A 22,482-nucleotide genomic window follows, 5' to 3' on the forward strand; every position below is an offset into this window, starting at 1 on the left:
TGCAGATGGCAAAACGTGATACGCTTCTGAAATATTCCTTAAAAAATACTAGTGCTGATTTTAAAATCTTTATTCTTTTTCCAAAGCTCTTTTCCCTCTATCATTTCGACTCATTTCACAACCTAAATATATTTAAGCAAACATGATATACAGTTGAAGTCGGAAGTTTACATACACTATAGTTTTGGCAAGTCTGTTAGGACATCTACTTTGTGCATGACACAAGTAATTTTTCCAACAATTGTTTACAGACAGATTATTTCACTTACAATTCACTGTATCACAGTTCCAGTGGGTCAGAAGTTTACATACACTAAGTTGACTGTGCCTTTAAACAGCTTGGAAAATTCCAGAAAATGACGTTACGGCTTTATAAGCTTCTGATAGGCTAATTGACATCATTTGAGTCAATTGGAAGTGTACCTGTGGATGTATTTCCAGGCCTACCTTAAAACTCTTTGCTTGACATCATGGGAAAATCAATAAAAATTGCCAAGACCTCAAAAAAATTGTAGACCCTGGCAAGTCTGGTTCATCCTTGGGAGCAATTTCCAAATGCCTGAAGGTGCCACGGTCATCTATAAACACCATGGGACCACGCAGCCGTCATACCGTGTTCTGTCTCCTAGAGATGAACGTACTTTGGTGCGAAAAGTGCAAATCAATCCCAGAACAACAGCAAAGGACCTTGTGAAGATGCTGGAGGAAACCGGTACAAAGTATCCATATCCACAGTAAAACGAGTCCTATATCGACATAACCTGAAAGTCCGCTCAGCAAGGAAGAAGCTACTGCTCCAAAACCGCCATAAAAAAAGCCAGACTACGGTTTGCAACTGCACATGGGGACAAATATCATACTTTTTGGAGGAATGTCCTCTGGTCTGATGAAAGAAAAATAGAACTGTTTGGCCATAATGACCATCGTTATGTTTGGAGGAAATAGGGGGAGGCTTGCAAGCTGAAGAACACCATCCCAACCGTGAAGCACGAGGGTGGCAGCATCATGTTGTGAGGGTGATTTGCTGCAGGAGGGACTGGTGCACTTCACAAAATAGATGGCTTCATGAGGGAGGACAATTATGTGGATATATTGAAGCAACATCTCAAGACAGCAGTCAGGAAATTAAAGCTTGGTCGCAAATGGGTCTTTCAAATGAACAATGACCCCAAGCATACTTCCAATGTTGTGGTAAAATGGCTTAAGGACAATAAAGTCCAGATATTGGAGTGGCCATCACCAAGCCCTGACCTCAATCCTATAGAAAATGTGTGGGCAGAACTGAAAAAGCGTGTGCGTGACTCAGTTACACCAGCTTTGTCTTATTGTGGGAAGCTTGTGGAAGGCTCCCCAAAATGTTTGACCCAAGTTAAACAATTTATTAAAGGCAATGCTCCCAAATACTAACTGAGTGTATGTAAACCTTTGACCCACTGGAAATGTGATGAAAGAAATAAAAGCTGAAATAAATCATTCTCTCCAATATTATTCTGACATTTCACATTCTTAAATAAAGTGGTGATCCTAACTGACCTAAAACAGAGAATTTTTACTAGGATTAAATGTCAGGAATTGTGAAAATCTGAGTTGAAATGTATTTGGCTAAGGTGTATGTAAACTTCCGACTTCAACTGTATAAAAATACAAACAGTAGGCAACATCATTATTTAGATTGCTGTCTGGCATTTTAATATATACACCTTCGCACATTTATTCTCACACCTGAACTCCTGATGAATATCAAAGGAAATGGGCAAATTAACCGCACTGTAAACATTCATGGGCAGTTAAATTCAATCCAACTCATACAGCTGCATAGGCTACATAGTGGCATACAGTATCTTATTTTCCGGTGGTCAAATTAAATTGCAGTGATTTGGACTATAAAGTCAAAACTTTAGAGTACAGTACTGTAAAATGCCAGGTAGACCCTGTTGAGGTCATATTGATCCAGTTGTCTGAATAAGCCACAGGTGCGTGGGCAGTAGTTTAACAGTTGCTGCGTCAACATATTCTAACGGCAGGTTTAACAGAATCCGTCCCTGACTCTGATGTTCCTATTCTTTTTTTTGTTGCTTCCAATAGTTTTACTCTTATAGATAATGTAGGCTCAAATTCAGTTTGTGCCTCGTATGACCTCAGAGGTGCCCTAAACTGATGCTAGAAATATTGATTATGACATTTCACATTTAATTCCAAATGCATAGAGTTTCTCAATATAATTTTAAAAGGTCTTCACGTGTTTCTGCTGGTTTGTATCTATTTCTGTTTCCATTCATTGACATCAATAGTTTTAGTTCTCTTCCACAACAGGCAGGCTTTCTCAGTGGTGATAGGATGTAGGGTTCCATGTGCGATACCACGACCTGTAACGCAAAGATAACAGGTTCATCTCTCATCTGTACAATACCATGTTGCCAAATACAGTGTTAGACTAATTCTGTGTATCTCCCAAATGGCACCCTATTCCCCATGTAGTGCACTACTTTTGTCCAGGACCCATAGGGCTCGTGTGAAAATTAGTGCACTATATAGGTAATGGGGTGCCATTTGGGATATAGACACTGTTCACATGTCCTTGGCTGTGGTGAGCAAGTGTCCCCTACCCTGGTGAGCTGAAGGACTGGTTGACCTGAGAGGTCAGAGCAGCGGAGCCAGACCGGAGTGTTCCGGGCGAAGGCCCACGACTAGGACTATTGGGAGAGGAACTCGATGACACTAGAGCACAGAGGAATACACTCAATTTAACATGCACACTGAAGAAAGCTTGAAACTTCATACAGTGAGTTTCATATGGAGGAAGGTTTTATAGGTTATTTCTCACACTGTGTCGATTTCACAGAAAATGTCTATCCCATTTACTTTTTCTTAAATACAGGTCTTTAGTACTACAGACTATATTAAGTAGTCTTACATACAGGTCTTAAGTACTACAGACTATATGAAGTAGTCTTAAATACAGGTCTTAAGTACTACAGACTATATGGAGTAGTCTTAAATACAGGTTTTAAGTACTACAGACTACAGTGGGGCAAAAAAGTATTTAGTCAGCCACCAATTGATACAGGTAACGAGTGGAGGACAGAGGAGCCTCTTAAAGAAGAAGTTACAGGTCTGTGAGAGCCAGAAATCTTGCTTGTTTGTAGGTGACCAAATACTTATTTTCCACCATCATTTGCAAATAAATTAATTAAAAATCCTACAATGCGATTTTCTGGATTTTTCTTATCATTTTGTCTGTCATAGTTGAAGTGTACCTATGATGCAAATTACAGGCCTCTCTCATCTTTTTAAGTGGGAGAACTTGCACAATTGGTGGCTGACTAAATACTTTTTTGCCCCACTGTATGTGGAGTAGTCTTAAATACAGGTTTTAAGTACTACAGACTATGTGGAGTAGTCTTAAATACAAATTATATCAAGTACATATTATTACACTTGCCTCCTGAAGCAGGAGGGCTGTATGATCTGGACGTGGATGCCTGAAACAACAGTTACATGATGGCTTGTGAGACAAAACACAAGACAATGTACTAAAAATGTGTTGTAGCATAACTATACATTCCTATCACACTACTCTTTCATTATACAACTCTTATCATAACAATGAACATTATTTGAAAATATACTTTCAAACTGACTTGAAAATAGAGAGCTACTGTATGTATTCAGAGCTGGCCATTTCACCATCAGGAAGAAACATGCATAATTTAACCCAAAACGTTATAACTGAGAGATTTAAGGCTAACCATTCTGGAGTTGAAGTTGTGTGATTTCATTGGTGAGCTGGACACGGGGCAGTAGATCCTCTTCTGCTTCTGTCTGCGGTTACAGAACCACACCCGCACCACCTCCTTCTCCATAGACAGCTGCTCTGAGATCAGCATGATCTCCTCCGAGTTAGGCTTGGGGTTCTGAATAGAAATATTGGTATTAGGTTCTATAAGCATGCATGAGGCTTTATAATGTCTTGTAATAAGGCATATGATATGAAGCTGCTCTGAAATCAGTGTGATCTCTTCTGAGTTGAGCTTGGGGTTCTAAAAAGAAACGTTGGTAGCTAACACTGTAAAGCCTGCAGACATAATGCGTATTACTTGTTATAAGCATGAATGAGCCTTTATAATGTCTTTAAAATGAGCCACATAATATTGGTCAGCATTGCAACTAACTCAAATGGCTGCTATATAGTCACTCAAGTGTCACAGCAATGTGCATTATGGTGGATTGTTTTGCTCCCTGGAAAACATGGAAAAGTGCCTTTAAATACGACTTATATCAACAGTTCCTAAATTATTTTATGATTGGAAATGCAGGGGACAATATTAGAGAACAGACAGAGTTAACTCACGTCAAGGAAGCGTTTCTCCAGGGTGAGCTTTATGTTGGTTTCGATGCTTGTCCTCTTTTTTCTTTTCCTTCCATAGCCTTCCATCAGGGGGGGTAGAGAAACAGCATTGCTCATAGAGTCAGAGGGGCAATTCTCTGATTTGGAAAGAGCATGAACATGATTTACCAACGTACGTTTCCTCTAAAATACATTTCCAGCCAATATAGCAAAATAAATATCCTCTTGACATAGAAATAGTGTGTAAAGACATGCAATGGCACATGATGTAAATGACTGAGAAATACCAAACCATCTACAAAATATACACTGAGTTTATAAAACATTAGGAACTGCTCTTTCCATGACATCGACTGACCGACCAAGTTAATCCAGGTGAAAGCTATGATCCCTTATTGATTTCACCTGTTAATATCACTCCCTGACCTTAGAGATCTGTTTTATTTCTCTATTTAGTTAGGTCAGGGTGTGGTTTGGGGTGGGCATTCTATGTTGTCTATTTCTTTGTTGTGTTTCCCAATCAGAGGCAGCTGTCTATTGTTGTCTGTGATTGGGGATCATATATAAGTTGTCATTTTCTGTTTGGGTTTTGTGGCGTGTTGTTTTCCGTTTAGTGTCTGTGCCTGACGGAACTGTTCGCTTTCGCTTTTGTATTCGTTATATTTGTTTGAGTGATTCTTGACAATAAAGATCATGGACACTTTTCACGCTGCGCTTTGGTCTCATTCCGACAACAGCCGTTACAGAACACCCCACCAAAAAAGGACCAATCAGCGTGGCCAGGAGGAGCAGGGATCCTGGGCCCGTGAGAAAAGAGAGTGGAGGACATCCTGGACCTGGGAGGAGGTAATGGCAGGGGACAAGACCCTGCCATGGAAGCAGGCGGAGGCAGCGAAAGAGGAACGGCGACGATACGAGGAGTCAAGGCAACGACGGAAGCATGAGAGGCAGCCCCCCCCAAAAAAAATTTGGGGGGCACACGGGGAGATTGGCGGAGGTAGGGTTTAGACCTGAGCCAACTCCCCGTGCTTACCGTGGGGAGCGTGTGACTGGTCAGGCACTGTGTTATGCAGTGATGCGCACAATGTCTCCAGTACGCATTCATAGCCCGGTGCGCTCTGTTCCAGCTCCCAGCAGTTGCCGTGCTAGAGTGGGCATTCAGCCAGGACGGATTGTGCCGGCTCAGCGCTCCTGGCCTCAGGTGTGTCTCTTCGGTCCAGGATATCCTGCGCCAGCTCTACGCACGGTATCTCCAGTTCGCCAGGACAGCCCAATGCGGCCTGTTCCAGTTCCCCGCACTTGCTGTGCTACAGGGGGGAATCAGCCAGGACGTGTTGTGCCAGCTCTGCGCTCCAGCTCTCCAGTGCGCCTCCACGGCCCAGCATATCCTACGCCGGCTCTACGCACTATGCCTCCAGTGCGCCTTCATAGCCCAGTGCTTCCCGTGCCAGCTCTCCACACTCACCGAGCTGGAGTGGGTATCCAGCCAGGACGTGTTGTGGCAGCTCCCCGCACCAGGCTTCCAGTACGTCTCCTCAGTCCGGTGAGACCTGTTCCAGCTCCACGTACGATGCCTCCAGTGATGATCCATGGTCCGAAGCCTCCAGTGATGATCCATGGCACGAAGCCTCCAGTGATGATCCATGGCCCGGAGCCTGTAGTGATGATCCATGGCATGAAGCCTCCAGTGATAATCCATGGCCCGGAGCCTGTAGTGATAATCCATGACACAAATCCTCCAGTGATGACTCATGGCACGAAGCCTCCAGTGATAATCCATGGCCTGGAGCCTCCCGTGATAATCCAGTGACACGAAGCCTCCAGTGATGATCCATGGCACGAAGCCTCCAGTGATGATCCATGGCACGAAGCCTCCAGTGATGATCCATGGCCCAGAGCCTTCAGCTCCTTTGGGGGGGGTACTGTCACGCCCTGACCTTAGAGAGCCGTTTTATTTCTCTATTTGGTTAGGTCAGGTGTGATTTGAGGTGGGCATTCTATGTTGTGTATTTCTTTGTTGTTTTTGCCTAGTGTGGTTCCCAATCAGAGGCAGCTGTCTATCGTTGTCTCTGATTGGGGATCATATATATGTTGTCATTTTCCGTTTGGGTTTTGTGGGGTATTGTTTTCCGTTTAGTATCTGTGCCTGACGGAACTGTTCCCTTTCGTTTTTGTATTCGTTATTTTTGTTTGAGTGATTCTTGGCAATAAAGATCATGAACACTTTCCATGCTGCGCTTTGGTCCACTCTTCCTTACGACAATGAGCGTTACAGTTAAATCCACTTCAATCAGTGCAGATGAATGAGATGAGAGAGGTTAAATAATGGTTTTTAAGCTTTGAGACAATTGAGACATGGATTATGTATGCATGCCTTTCAGAGGGTGAATGGGTAAGACAAAAGATTAAAGTGCCTTTGAATGGGGTATGGTAGTAGGCGTCAGGCACACAGGTTTGAGTGTGTCAAGAACTGCATCGCTGCTGGGTTTTTCATGATCAACAGTTTCCCATGCGTATCAAGAATGGTCCACCACCCAAAGGACATCCAGCCAACATGACACAACTGTGGGAAGCATTGGAGTCAACATGGCCCTGTGAAATGCTTTCGACACCTTGTACAGTCCATGCCCCGACGAATTGAGGCTGTTCTGAGGGCAAAAGCGGGGGTGCAACTCAATATTAGGAAGGTGTTCCTAATGTTTGGTACACTCAGTGTATTGTTATACTGTATAGTACCTGCGTCACTCAGCCATTTCTCAAGTAGAGGCTTCAGCTTGCACATGTTCTTGAAGCTTAGGTTGAGGGCCTCGAAGCGGGAGATGGTGGTCTGGCTGAAGTCATTCCCATACAGCTTCCCCATAGCCAGGCCTACATCACCCTGATACACACACACACACACAGTGAATATATTTGAATCTGATTATGGCAAACCTTCAAATTATAATCTCGTTTCAATCTACGTCATGAATTCAATACATGTATTACATTATTAGTCTCCTTCAAGTGTGTCGACTACAAAAATGTTAAGTCACTTCACTCCTGCCTTTGCACTATGTGTGTTTCAACAGTTAAATGATATCAGAATGAGCAAATACACCAAGTACAGAAGTTAGGTGGCATATCAGTAATCAGAGCCAGTGGCGGTAGCTTCAAGGTTAGAGAGGCGTGCCAGTAACTGAAGGGTTGCCATTTCAAATCCCAGGACTGACAGGAAAATATCTGGTGGGATTGAGAATCACTATATTAGGTGCCACATATTGCCATTGTGCCCTTGTGCAAGACATTTAACCCCTAACCCGTTCAAGGGGCGCTGTTCTGTGGCATCTAGACACTTTTGTTATCAGTATTTGTGGTGTCTGGGGGGTTGGGGAAAAAAACATAAAACGGCAAAAAGATAAAGTTGTATTGTATTTTGAGCCAGTGGCCCTCTGTACCTGGGTGAAGCCCAGTTTGATGCGTCTCTGTTTGAAGGCCTTGGCAAACTGTTCCAACTCCTCCAGGTCACTGGCCTCGTCCTGCTGGGGGGGCCCCATGTGTTTGGGGACCTGCAGGTGGGACATGTCCAGGTGGCCTTCCATGGACGACGACGTCAGGCCCGACCGACTCATGGCCTTTAGGGAACACAGTGGTGAGGAGGAATACTGTTAAATGGGTGACGAAAGTAATTGTGGATATGTTTAGCCATGTGAAAATTATAGCAGTGTTAGAAACCTTTTTCATGCAAAAATGGAAAATGTTTGTGTCTTATGCAAATTTCTCTCTTCATAATTCCTCATATTAATATATTTGACTGATGTCATTGAACGTTCTATGATAAATACTTATCCCTCTCGTGGTCTGTCCTGTAAAGAGTTAATTTTGTTATCAAGTTCAAGGACCTGGATGCATGACCTGAAGTGTTGCCCTATTGTCTTCTCAGTAAACATGATAACTTTACTTACATTTCTCTGCCTCATCCATATAGCTAATCATGTCAACTGGTGTAAGAAGTGGGATTTTTACCTGAGGTGTCAATGCTAACCCAGGCTGGTGCTGGAGGAGGCCTGACTGGCTCTGGGTGGGAAAGCTGAGGAGGTTCTGCTGCAGAAGTGCTACACGGGGGGAAAAAAGACTAATTAACACTATTTGTTTAGAGAAGTATAATAGATATTTTAACTTTCACACTTCCCACATTTTTCAGAAATCCTGTTTGAACGATTTCCAGTTGGAGGATTCTCTCCCTGCTTATTCTCTACTGATTTTGTGAGTCCTCAAACTGGTGTAGCTCAAAATCCTGTGACTTTTGGGAAAGTTTCCAGAATATTGCAACCCTTTCATTTGATTGTCCATGTGTACCTTGGTGCCCCGTGTGTTGTGTCTGTGAGAGGAGGAAGGAGGAGGGGGGTGAGAGGTGGTGAGAGCCGGGCATAAGCACCAACTGCTGCATGGTGTGTGAGGAGGAGACTTCCTGTTGAAACAACAGAAACACAATCTTAGATTTTTCATTTATTGAACCTTTATTTAACCAGGTGAATTGTTGAGATACAATCTCTTTTGCAGGAGAGACCTGGATCTAAACCAAAAAACAACAATCCAAATGCCCTCATTACAGAATGACAGTTTTCTCCCATTAAATGATAAATAATTATAGCTTGACATGACATTAAACATGGGGCCAAGGGCTGTACATATCAAAAATATTAGGGTAGGAGTGCTGATCTAGGATCAGGTCCCCCCCATTCATATAATCGTATTAATTATGAACTTCAAAGCCTCTGATATATTGAGACAGAAGATGAGTAACCTACCCCTGATAGCTGGCCACCAGATATTGGGGCTCCTTGTGTCAGGTGACATGTCTTGTGTGATAAGACAGAATGGGGAGAGTCATTGAGGACCTCTGTCTTGATCTGGAAACCAATCACATCACAATATTTCTCACTTTTCTATTCCTACTTTTTGATGTTGCAATTGTCTTTAGAAGAATAACAGTACATAAACACAGTCTTGTCGTTTTCACTGGAAATGTGGATATCAATTGTGTGACCAATTGACGTAGAACTAATGTCAGCCTGGTTGTTCTATCTTGTCATCAACAGTATCAATGTTATTCCAACTCCGATCCTCCAGTACCCCCAACAGCCCATCTCCAGTCCTCCAGTACCCCCAACAGCCCAACTCCAGTCCTCCAGTACCCCCAACAGCCCAACTCCAGTCCTCCAGTACCCCCAACAGCCCAACTCCAGTCCTCCAGTACCCCCAACAGCCCAACTCCAGTCCTCCAGTACCCCCAACAGCCCAACTCCAGTCCTCCAGTACCCCCAACAGCCCAACTCCAGTCCTCCAGTACCCCCAACAGCCCATCTCCAGTCCTCCAGTACCCCCTACAGCCCAACTCCAGTCCTCCATTAACCCCAACAGCAAACTCCAGTCCTCCAGTACCCCCAACAGCCCAACTCCAGTCCTCCATTAACCCCAACAGCCCAACTCCAGTCCTCCAGTACCCCCAACAGCCCAACTCCAGTCCTCCAGTACCCCCAACAGCCCAACTCCAGTCCTCCAGTACCCCCAACATCCCATCTCCAGTCCTCCAGTACCCCCTACAGCCCAACTCCAGTCCTCCAGTACCCCCAACAGCCCAACTCCAGTCCACCAGTACCCCCAACAGCCCAACTCCAGTCCTCCAGTACCCCCTACAGCCCAACTCCAGTCCTCCATTAACCCCAAAAGCAAACTCCAGTCCTCCAATATCCCCAACAGCCCAACTCCAGTCCTCCAGTCCCTCCAACAGCTCAACTCCAGTCCTCCAGTCCCTTCAACAGCCCAACTCCAGTCCTCCAGTCCCTTCAACAGCCCAACTCCAGTCCTCCAGTCCCTTCAACAGCCCAACTCCAGTCCTCCAGTCCCTTCAACAGCCCAACTCCAGTCCTCCAGTCCCTTCAACAGCACACATTTTTGTTGTAGCCCCGGACAAACACACCAGATTTAATTAATTGAGGGTTTGATGATTAGTTGACAAGTTTAATCAGGCGCTACAATAAAAATGCATACTGTTAGGGGTACTTGAGGACTGAAGTTGGGAAACTGTGTGTGTGCGTGTGTGTGTGTGTGTGTGTGTGTGCATATGTGTGTTCCTTGACCGGTTGGGTTAGGCTGCAGGACTTGTTAAACAAGATACAAACTCTGATAAACACCCTCCCCTCAGGCAGTGTAGTATGCAAATAACCCCCAGGACTAAAACAATAAACCTCCCTTTAACAATCTCCCACTGCCAAATGGATAGACATAGTTTAGGAATAACTCAACTAAGATAATAGGTTTTAATAAGAGGTGGACATTTTGAGGTATATAAAGAGTGGTGTGAAAAAATGTCATGATCTTAGTGGAACTGTCCAGCACACTTACAATAAGTGGTATTGAGTTCATGTAATATGACACTAGATGCTCTTATTACATGATTTTCACAGACTAGCGTACATTACCTTCAGTATTGACAATCACAATCAATATTTCTGTTACATGTACAAGACCGATCTTATTTACAATGACGGCCTACCCCCGGCCATACCCTAAACCGGACGTCACCGGGCCAATTGTGTCCCACCCTATGGGACTCCCAATCACGGCCGGTTGTGACACATCCTGCAATCGAACCAGGGTCTGTAGGGACGCCTCTAGCACTGCGATGCAGTACGTTAGACCGCTGTGCCACAAGGGAGCCCATGTGGTATGAAGTAAAAATATATATTTTTAAATATAAAATAAATGATAAACATAGTTTTCCTGTAATGTCCTACTATGTACTCTCTAAGAATTTGTTCTTAACTGACTTGCCTAATTAAATAAAGATTACTTTTTTTTTAAATAAAGTTGCTCACAGTTCAATTCATTCCCACTTATGATCATCTGAAGTTAAAATTATGTGTTTTCTATACTCACTTGTCTGGTGAAGTCAATTCCATTTTGTTCATTGTCTGCAGGAGAAAGTAAATATAAATTATTAAACCGTCATAAATTACAATGTCATACCTATCCCCATGACTATTATGGCCACATTGTGGTTTTCTGTTTATTAGAATAGGCCTACACCTGAAGTAGCGCTCTGGATAACATTATGGATGATTTTTGATAATTAAGATACAAAATTCAATAACAGGCAAATTGCTAACACTTTATAATAACTTTCATGAATAAGGTATAAATGCTTGTAAATATATATAAATAGTTGCTAAATTACCATAAATTTGATAAATTATTATACATTGTAATGCTCATAATACTTTTCATTGTTAATACATGTTTACAAATGATGTAATAGTTTATAAATAGTTTATGCATTTTATTTCACAAAAGTGTTATAAAGTGTTACAGGAAAACCACATATCGAGACGCCATGCCCACTGAAACTGAGAAGCCCTTGTGCCTCACAAGTGTGTCCTCAATTTGTAGGATAAAAATACACAAGATGTAGTTTATTTCAACAGTTTCTTGGCACTGACCATATATATCCTCATCAGGGCTATAGTGTAAAAAAATCCAACACAGCCATATGGATGATTCATCACCATATGGAGTGAATGATTACAAAGGTTATGATCACATTAACCCTTTTAAGATACTGGCACCCTCCCTACAACACAACGATGCCATACGAGACAGAGAGTTCAAAGGTCTGCTGTGTCAGGTAATCTTCCCTCATTTGAATTTCAAATAGGACCTCTGGGAGTTTGCGGCGAGTGATGTGCCTGCTCGACCCACAGTATGGAAATCTCCCCCCCCCCCACCCCCAGGCCAAACTTCCAGTATGGAAATTATGGTGCCATGCAAATCAGCTGCGTAGCCTTGACAACCTTTTCAGGCCTTTCCATTGTAATGTTTACAGACCCCCAGGTGCACTACACACATTGACTAACTCTAAACCCAGAACTATAATGGAACTGGGATAGCATTGGCAACACAGGATAGAACAAAACTTTGAACACTATGTATACTGTATTATTATTATTGTACTATCGTATTATACAGAATTGTCTGGCAGCATCCAAGTCCCCTTATGTCAGTTCAATCTCATTTTAACATCGGAAGGCTGGAGTTGATCACGTTCTGCATTCGGTCCCTTCGCAACTTCGCAACAATTAATTCCCTTGTAATTCTAAAAGCTTTGATAAAAAGTGTCTTCTGATTTTGTTTCCCGTAATATACAGTACCATGGTTGATAATGATTCACTTCTAAACAAATTAGGCCAAGTAAGACGTCGGTATGAAGGATCGGGAGACAGACGCAGGAATGCGTAATAGGGTTTTTTATTTACCCAAATTACTGCGTGTCAAGTAAAGGCACAGGGACGAAGACCAAACAAACACTATACAAAACACAGGGTTGAAACCCAAACAAAAGAGCAAGGAGTACCTCGAATAAATAACCAACAGACATTGTAACAATAATCGACTGGACAATGGTAAACCAAGGACACACTTGTACAATTATTAATCACTGGGAATAGTGGTCAGGTGTGCGTAATGAAAGTTTAGGAAAGGATCCGTGACAGTACCCCCGCTGACGCGCTGCACTAGCAGCGCAATGACACAGGCCTCGAGGATGATCACAGGAATGCAGTGCGGGTCGTTCAGGACCTGATGAAGCTGCCGAAGTTTTGGGATCGTCGGATGGACCAGTAGCAGTGGCGTCAGACGGACCGGTTGTGGCGGCGTCGGACGGGCCAGTTGCAGCTGCTGAAGTTGCGTCATCGAACGGACCCGTTGTGGCAACGTCGGACGGCCCAGTTGCAGCTGCCGAAGTTGCGGCGGCGCCGGACAGACCAGTAGCAGCGTCGTCAGACGGGCCATTCCCGCTGGTTTCCTTAATGGTCGATTATTCTGTCACGTTGGTATAAAGGGTCGGCAGACAGGCTAGGGTTTTTTATTTCATCTAGTTCTATGTACTTTTGTGTGGATATAATTTTTTTTACGGACCGTACATGGCGCTCCATCACTCTATTTGTATGAAGTGTGTAAGGCCCTTTAGACCCTTAGACCAGCCCAGGCCACTGCCTGCATTATTCTAACCCTTATCCCGAAGAGACCATAAACCTTTAGTGGCTCTCTGGATAGTGCTTTCAAAAGTGCATTTGATTTGCACAGCAGCATATTCTAGATGATGGAAGGAGTTGACACTCAGAATAGTCTGTCTGGTTGCATGCTCTTTCTTGATGACTACTCAGACAGGTTTTCAGTCTAAACTGAACGGATCATGCCATGGGACTGCCAGTTTCTGAGTCGTGTCAACACCTTCCATCCAGGATACACTGCTATGGAAATCAAATGCACCTCTGAGAGCGTTATCTGAAAAGCCACTTTCTGCAATTAATCATTGTAATTCTACAATAAAAATATATTGATAACTCAGCAAATAGACTCTTAATTCAGTTTCGGGAAAGAATGTCATCAAAAGATAAAGGTTGTAATATATCATACAATATCAATTATCTTCTCAAAGGGACATTTTTTTATTTAACCTTAATTTACCTAGGCAAGTCAGTTAAGAACAAATTCTTATTTACAATGACGGCCTACCACAGCTAAACCCGGACGACACTGGGCCAATTGTGTACCGCCCAATGGGACTCCCAATCACGGTCAGATGTGACCTAGCACTGAGATGCAGTGCCTTAGACCGCTGTGCCACTTGGGAACATATACAGAACTCTCTTTCTGACAGTCCTTTCATTTACTTTTCAATTAGGGAGTCTAGTTGTTAAATGGTGTTTAACAAAAAAACAAAAAAAACTATGAACCGCAAGCTGTGTGAAAAGATGCATGATATCATTGCTATCAGGGTAAAATTATTGTGATAATTTCCTCTCTGACCTGAGGGTCTTGTATAGTGTTGTGGCCATTAGTGTTAGATTATATGAAATCATATCTGGTGTGATCGTTAGTAGGATCCTTTGAGGTGAAGTTGATTCAACATAAAAGGTTAAGGCACCCAGCTGCTGCACTGACTTCAAGTTTACTCAACTCTGGGGCAAGAAAGTTCTACTAACATTAATTCCTACATTTTTTAACCTTTATTTAACTAGGCAAGTCAGTTAAGAACACATTTTTATTTTCAATGACGGCCTATGAACAGTGGGTTAACTGCCTGTTCAGGGGCAGAAAGACAGATTTGTACCTTGTCAGCTCGAGGATTTGAACTTGCAACCTTCCGGTTACTAGTCCAACGCTCTAACCACTAGGCTACCCTGCCGCCAAAGGTTTTATTCAGAATGTTTTCAAATTCTCCCAATTTTAAGGCCAGCCAACTTGGACATGTAACGTATTTGGACTTTTTCCAAGTTGTATGTGTTACAGTGATTTGCTTGAATGATAACTGAGGAAAATGCATGATGGAACTTTAAACGCCTATTTTGTCAGATTTTGTTAAAAAAAAAAGATTTTACTTCCATACACTATGCTGCTCTATCTGAATCCAAGTTCCACATTTTCATTTAGTTTGTTCTGTATTTTACCACCTCGTCCATGTCGCCTGGGGCTGTGACAACTTCTCTGCAAACAGCTTGAGGTACACACATTACATCCTGGTAGAGCCGCCAACCAACAGAATCAACACATCCAATTTTAGAAACACTTTCAGAAACACTTATTCCAGTTGTTGTTGGGGGGAGATGTTGGCTGTTGATAAGGTACATTCAATCAGAAAGATTATACAGAGAAATAGTAATTCACTATTCACACTTAGGTAATCAACACACCCTAATGGTCCACTTATCAGCAACGGACTGTACAAGAAATGTTGAGACACATTTACATTGTTATTGATAAACACAGCCTATAGGTATCAAAACAAATGTCCAGACACACCATAACTTCCGAAATAAGGTTTTCCGAAATAATAAACAACCATAGCAATGTAAAACTTTCATTCTCAGCCTGGAGGCAACACATACTCTTGCATCCAAAATCCATGACAACATTTGAGTAAGAAAATCACACACACTAAAACATTTACTGTCAACAATTAGTGTATAATATTCAATGTTATTGGGGGTGTTCTGTTTCAGTAAATGTGTTTGTTTCAGTTAATCATTTCAATTAAAAAAGCAAAATTAGCTTATTTTTCAGTACAAATCTGTATGTAAGTATGTACCACAGATCCAGGGATACTAAGCACACAATGATTCCTCAGAGATATTATGTAATGAAAAAGTAATAAATAATAACAAAAACATATTGTGCTACTAAAAGCTATCAAATAAAGAAATGTTGAAATTAAATGTTTGTAGGGTAATCTTAACATAAGAATAAGCAGAAATGTCTTTCCGTAAGTTTATTTTGTTTTTAACACCACTATCACCAAGAAATACATTTAGGAGGAGAAAAGTAAACATAATTTCCGAAGATATATGTCATCATAATTTTTTCTGATATGCCTGACAAGAGATAATGACAAACTGAGAAATTAAAAGAAGACATTGAAAGGTGAAACATCCTTACCTGCTTGTTCATGGTGAGCCTCTGAGTGTTCCACTCCGTCTGTGCTCATCTTAATATCTGTAAATGATAAATACTGCTGATTTTCCTAAAGGACTGTAACTTCGCTGGGACAATGCAGCACTCAGCTCTACCAGTAAAATGATATTGAGGTTATTCTAATGCGGCGTACTTTCAAATTTTCTCCCACATGTGATTGCTGTTATAATATTCATAAGTTGGAGGGTATCCCCATTCAGTATTCAGCACAGTTGCTCCAGCTCTCCTCCCTATCTGAACTCAGTCAAAACCAAATGGATCAAGTCAACAGACACTCACAAAGCATGGTGAAATGGCTTGACATTTTTTACTTTATATTACATTGAATATAAGAATTTAAAATGTGAACAGGTAATTTATAAATATTTTATTAAAAAATATATATATAAATTACTTACCTGGATTTAACAATTGTTCCACTCACTGGTTTAGATAGTGCTATGTGAATATGTCTCTTTTGTCTCTAAAAAGATGCTGGTATTGGGATGGAAATGTATAATATCTACTAGTGGTCATCTGCATTTACCTAAGTGGGTTAGTGGAGGAAAATGCACCTTTTTCAGTACCCCACACAGGCAGATAGAGAGTCATTTGCATAAGTCTCTCGGTGTGTCCTATCCAGTCTCGTTTTATTTTTGCATAAAACAACAATGGGTTGACTGCGAACTTAGAAAAGTTGCTTTTCAGTGTATGTGTTTGTATAAAGAGATGAATAAGCGGACAGCATGTTGCGATAATAACTTAGCATCAAATCAGGACAATTTGTGGAGAGAATAATAAGCTTTACATCATAGTTATTTGTTACTGTGGAACAAGATTGAAATCTACCATTGGGCAGACAAAATGGGCAGACCGCCAAAATGGGGACAATACATTATAGTACATTTCATGAATCAGCTTTATTAAATAATCAATACATTTATATTTCATTATTTGTAAATATTTATAAACATGTGCATTTACAAGCGTTTCAATTCATAAGCATGTATAACATTTTATTAATGTATAAACCATGATGACAGGTTTGGTTCAAGTGTATTCTCATCTGTTTCTATATTGTGCTAGCATGTTTTGAGATGCAACAACCTCAGGTCTGTCTGCTTGAATGACATCAAAACATAAAGAAAAGATGATGCAACAACCATAGTTTAGATACTGGTTTAGTCTGCCTGAATGACATCTAAGCATAAAGAAAAGGCATGGGACACAAAGACCTTTATGCAAATGAAGTTGATCAAACTTAAGACACATAAAGATAAGATTTATGTCCAGAGGGAGAATGGCACAGATGACTGAGTAAACAGCTGATTACTCCTCTCTTTGGTTGGCTTGTTGAAACAGCATCTTCAACTGTCTTTCATTCCATTGGATACGCTCCTTCACACTTTGTTCCTACAGAAAGACAAACACACACATGCATATGCACATACCATATGTGAATTTACCATATATGGTCAATTCCAAAATAAAATAAATAAAAGCCTATTTCGGCACACCCAATAATTACGATTGAAAAGTAAAACCGTGAGTCTATGATAGAAAGACAAGTGATGCAAAATGTATTATTTAGACTAATATATTATTGTTGTCCACATCAAGTTCATGGACACTGATCAGACAACAATATTGTTAGGAAACAGGAAGTAAGATTTTAGGGCACAGGTAGACAGTACGCAACATGCAACAATTTCAGCGATTTTACCGAGTTACAGTTGATATAAGGAAATCAGTCAATTTAAATAAATTCATTAGGTCCTAATCTATGGATTTCACATGACTGGGGAGGGGCACTGCCATGGGTGGGCCTGGGAGAGCATAGGCCCACCCACTGGGGAGGGGAAGAAATTTGTTTTTCTATATGTGCACCACAAAATGTAAATCTGGTCAAATGGTGCTTTTCATTAGCTGTCTGGGTGGCTGGTAGCAGACGATCCTGCACGTGATGAAGCTGGAAGTTGAAGTCCTGGAGGCAAGCACTAGGCAGAATAAATTATTGGTTTCCTCAATGCCTATGTGGTCCAGTTTTTACAGCCACTGACCCTGCCACACATAGGTCAGAGTCGACATGGGTTTGAATTCAGCCCACTGCCCTTTGACTCACAGATGTCTATTTTTGATGCATTAATTTTATGTGGTTACAGGGCTAAAACAGAAACAACTCAAAGGTTTACAGTTTAGGCATTAATTACAAGTGGTTAAGGTTAGGGCTATAGTTTGGGGAAAATAATACAAAACCACTTGCCTACAATATGTATCATCAGTATTCTTCCTAGTTCTCAGTGCTTGTCTAAGCAGCGCGCTCTGGCTCCAGTGAAATTCTCATGTCCTGCTTAGCATTCAAAATATAACGAGTACTTTTGGGTGTCATGGACAATGTACGGAATAAAAAGTACAATATTTTCAAGGTAAAGTTAAAGGTAGTCAAATATAATAATAGTAAAGTAAAGTACATGTACCCCCCAAAAATGACCTAAGTAGTTTTACACCACTGGCGCAGCCATGGGTGGGCCTGGGAGTGCACTTGGGAGCCCGACCCAACCACTGGGGAGCTAGACCCAGCCAATCAGAATTAGTTTCCCCCCACAAAATTACTTCTATATGTGGACCACGAAATGTGGTTGTCGGCAAATCTGGTCAAATGATGTTTTTAATCAAACTGCTAGATATTAAATGTTTGTTTAAGTCAGTTTAACAGCATAGTTTATATTTAACTGAGCTACAGGCTAAAGCTATTATACAGCTGTTAAACTCTCCGAAATGTATTTAGTCAGGCAACCTTCAGTCCAGTCATCACCAGAGGGCAGTCAAACTCCACAATGGATGTTTGTGCATTATATTGATGGAACATACAGGTAACTGCCAAAATTACATTTACATTTACATTTAAGTCATTTAGCAGACGCTCTTATCCAGAGCGACTTACAAATTGGTGCATTCACCTTATGACATCCAGTGGAACAGCCACTTTACAATAGTGCATCTAAATCTTTTAAGGGGGTGAGAAGGATTACTTTATCCTATCCTAGGTATTCCTTAAAGAGGTGGGGTTTCAGGTGTCTCCGGAAGGTGGTGATTGACTCCGCTGTCCTGGCGTCGTGGGGAGTTTGTTCCACCATTGGGGGCCAGAGCAGCGAACAGTTTTGACTGGGCTGAGCGGGAACTGTACTTCCTCAGTGGTAGGGAGGCGAGCAGGCCAGAGGTGGATGAACGCAGTGCCCTTGTTTGGGTGTAGGGCCTGATCAGAGCCTGGAGGTACTGAGGTGCCGTTCCCCTCACAGCTCCGTAGGCAAGCACCATGGTCTTGTAGCGGATGCGAGCTTCAACTGGAAGCCAGTGGAGAGAGCGGAGGAGCAGGGTGACGTGAGAGAACTTGGGAAGGTTGAACACCAGACGGGCTGCAGCGTTCTGGATGAGTTGTAGGGGTTTAATGGCACAGGCAGGGAGCCCAGCCAACAGCGAGTTGCAGTAATCCAGACGGGAGATGACAAGTGCCTGGATTAGGACCTGCGCAGCTTCCTGTGTGAGGCAGGGCCGTACTCTGCGGATGTTGTAGAGCATGAACCTACAGGAATGGGCCACTGCCTTGATGTTAGTTGAGAACGACAGGGTGTTGTCCAGGATCACGCCAAGGTTCTTAGCGCTCTGGGAGGAGGACACAATGGAGTTGTCAACTGTGATGGCGAGATCATGGAACGGGCAGTCCTTCCCGGGAGGAAGAGCAGCTCCGTCTTGCCGAGGTTCAGCTTGAGGTGGTGATCCGTCATCCACACTGATATGTCTGCCAGACATGCAGAGATGTGATTCGCCACCTGGTCATCAGAAGGGGGAAAGGAGAAGATTAATTGTGTGTCGTCTGCATAGCAATGATAGGAGAGACCATGTGAGGTTATGACAGAGCCAAGTGACTTGGTGTATAGCGAGAATAGGAGAGGGCCTAGAACCGAGCCCTGGGGGACACCAGTGGTGAGAGCGCGTGGTGAGGAGACAGATTCTCGCCACGCCACCTGGTAGGAGCGACCTGTCAGGTAGGACGCAATCCAAGCGTGGGCCGCGCCGGAGATGCCCAACTCGGAGAGGGTGGAGAGGAGGATCTGATGGTTCACAGTATCGAAGGCAGCCGATAGGTCTAGAAGGATGAGAGCAGAGGAGAGAGAGTTAGCTTTAGCAGTGCGGAGCGCCTCCGTGATACAGAGAATAGCAGTCTCAGTTGAATGACTAGTCTTGAAACCTGACTGATTTGGATCAAGAAGGTCATTCTGAGAGAGATAGCGGGAGAGCTGGCCAAGGACGGCACGTTCAAGAGTTTTGAGAGAAAAGAAAGAAGGGATACTGGTCTGTAATTGATGACATCGGAGGGATCGAGTGTAGGTTTTTTCAGAAGGGTGCAACTCTCGCTCTCTTGAAGACGGAAGGGACGTAGCCAGCGGTCAGGGATGAGTTGATGAGCGAGGTGAGGTAAGGGAGAAGGTCTCCGGAAATGGTCTGGAGAAGAGAGGAGGGGATAGGGTCAAGCGGGCAGGTTGTTGGGCGGCCAGCCGTCACAAGACGCGAGATTTCATCTGGAGAGAGAGGGGAGAAAGAGGTCAGAGCACAGGGTAGGGCAGTGTGAGCAGAACCAGCGGTGTCGTTTGACTTAGCAAACGAGGATCGGATGTCGTCGACCTTCTTTTCAAAATGGTTGAAGAAGTCATCTGCAGAGAGGGAGGAGGGGGAGGGGAGGAGGATTCAGGAGGGAGGAGAAGGTGGCAAAGAGCTTCCTAGGGTTAGAGGCAGATGCTTGGAATTTAGAGTGGTAGAAAGTGGCTTTAGCAGCAGAGACAGAGGAGGAAAATGTAGAGAGGAGGGAGTGAAAGGATGCCAGGTCCGCAGGGAGGCGAGTTTTCCTCCATTTCCGCTCGGCTGCCCGGAGCCTTGTTCTGTGAGCTCGCAATGAGTCGTCGAGCCACGGAGCGGGAGGGGAGGACCGAGCCGGCCTGGAGGATAGGGGACATAGAGAGTCAAAGGATGCAGAAAGGCAGGAGAGGAGGGTTGAGGAGGCAGAATCAGGAGATAGGTTGGAGAAGGTTTGAGCAGAGGGAAGAGATGATAGGATGGAAGAGGAGAGAGTAGCGGGGGAGAGAGAGCGAAGGTTGGGACGGCGCGATACCATCCAGTAGGGGCAGTGTGGGAAGTGTTGGATGAGAGCGAGAGGGAAAAGGATACAAGGTAGTGGTCGGAGACTTAAATAAAGGAAAAGCCAACATAAAGTGTCTCAATAGGGTGTTGGGCCACCATGAGCCACCAGAACAGCTTCAATGCGCCTTGGCATAGATTCTATAAGTGTCTGGAACTCTATTGGAGGGATGCAACACCATTTTTCCAAAACAAACTCCATAATTTGGTGTTTTGTTGATGGTGGTAGAAAACACTATGTCTCAGACACCGCTCGAGAATCTACCATAAGTGTTCAATTGTGTTAGTGACTGAGACACACATTAGACTACTATTTTAAAGTAACTGAGATCTCTTCATCTAGCCATGGTATTTTTATACATGACCTTAAGAATGATGGGAGGTTTTAATTGCTTATGTAACTCAGGAACCCCAAATGTGTGGAAGCACCAGCATCTTCACCATGAAGAAAAGATGGAAGACAGGGAGTGTTTTCCAAAGCATGGTTTTAGGCGCATTATGATGTTTATATACCCACAAATCTAATGAGCTTTGCAATATAATGCCCGATAGAAGAAGCATTAGTATGAAGACAATTTAGGATTTTAATCTGTCAAAGTTAGACACACTTGTAGAAAACATTGTGAGCTTCAACTGCATTCTTTTTTAAAACTTTATTCCTTATACCTATAATATAAACCCGACTGAAGTCAGTTTCTGTATTTGAAGTTGCAAGGCAGAGATTAGGCTACATGCTGATGCATTTGACAGCAATGGCAAAAGCCTCCCAGCCAGACAAATATTGGTCCCTCCATTCAGAAAAAAAGGTGCTATCTAGAACCTAAAATAGTTATTTCGCTGTCCCCATAGCAGTACCTTTTGAAGAACCCTTTTCTGTTCCAAATAGAAACCTTTTGGGGTTCCATGTAGAACCCTTTCTACAGAGGGTTCTACACGCAACCCAAAAGGGTTCTACCTGGAACTAAAAAGTGTTCTGCTATGGGGACAGTCGAAGAGAGTATAGTTCAAGGTAAGAATGTGTGGATATTGGTTACACACTGGATTGTTTCAATATCCTAGTTTTTTTAACAGAATATCCCTAAATTAAATTAAAACTGCATCAGTTAAGTAAAAACAAAGTGTTATATAAAAAGAGTGTCTGTTTTCTCTGAGCAGATCCACCATTCACAGTCTCACCCTTAGGTGGCACTGAACAGCACTTTAACAGATGGCACCAAGTCAAAACAGAGACAGTAGAGAAAACGAGACACCCCACTCCCTCATTTTTTCGGGTCCGGTGGGGCTACTCTACTTATTGCCCCTGACCCGCAGGGGGGGTGCCCCAGAGGAGAGACATCTCACTGGCAAAAATGTTCTGGTCGGGCGGTTGGGGAGAGCGGGGAGAGGACAACAAGTAGACCAGAACCACTGGCTTCACGCAGGAAAGCATGCTCGCGTGAGAGAGGGAACACACA

At 42.9% G+C, this 22,482-nt stretch overlaps 1 protein-coding gene across 2 annotated transcripts; it reads right to left on the reverse strand.

The window, feature by feature from the left end:
• Positions 1 to 55: 55 nt before the first annotated feature.
• On the reverse strand, positions 56 to 16,414 carry pou2f3 (POU class 2 homeobox 3). 2 transcript variants are annotated; one of them, XM_035779850.2, is made up of 13 exons: positions 16,255 to 16,414; positions 15,821 to 15,877; positions 11,267 to 11,301; positions 9,136 to 9,237; positions 8,684 to 8,795; positions 8,351 to 8,439; positions 7,783 to 7,959; positions 7,085 to 7,226; positions 4,352 to 4,485; positions 3,750 to 3,914; positions 3,443 to 3,482; positions 2,607 to 2,718; positions 56 to 2,366 (listed from the first exon to the last, which is right to left on the reverse strand). In XM_035779850.2, the coding sequence occupies exons 2-13, from the start codon at positions 15,867 to 15,869 to the stop codon at positions 2,324 to 2,326; spliced, it is 1,200 nt and encodes a 399-aa protein (XP_035635743.1). In that variant the 5' UTR covers positions 15,870 to 15,877; positions 16,255 to 16,414; the 3' UTR covers positions 56 to 2,323. The 2 variants fall into 2 exon arrangements, with proteins under 2 accessions (XP_035635743.1, XP_052385652.1); XM_052529692.1 differs by lacking the exon at positions 16,255 to 16,414 and having other exon boundaries at positions 15,821 to 16,137.
• Positions 16,415 to 22,482: the final 6,068 nt, after the last annotated feature.

This window comes from Oncorhynchus keta, chromosome 11 (assembly GCF_023373465.1).
Source record: "Oncorhynchus keta strain PuntledgeMale-10-30-2019 chromosome 11, Oket_V2, whole genome shotgun sequence".
NCBI lineage: Eukaryota > Metazoa > Chordata > Actinopteri > Salmoniformes > Salmonidae > Oncorhynchus > Oncorhynchus keta.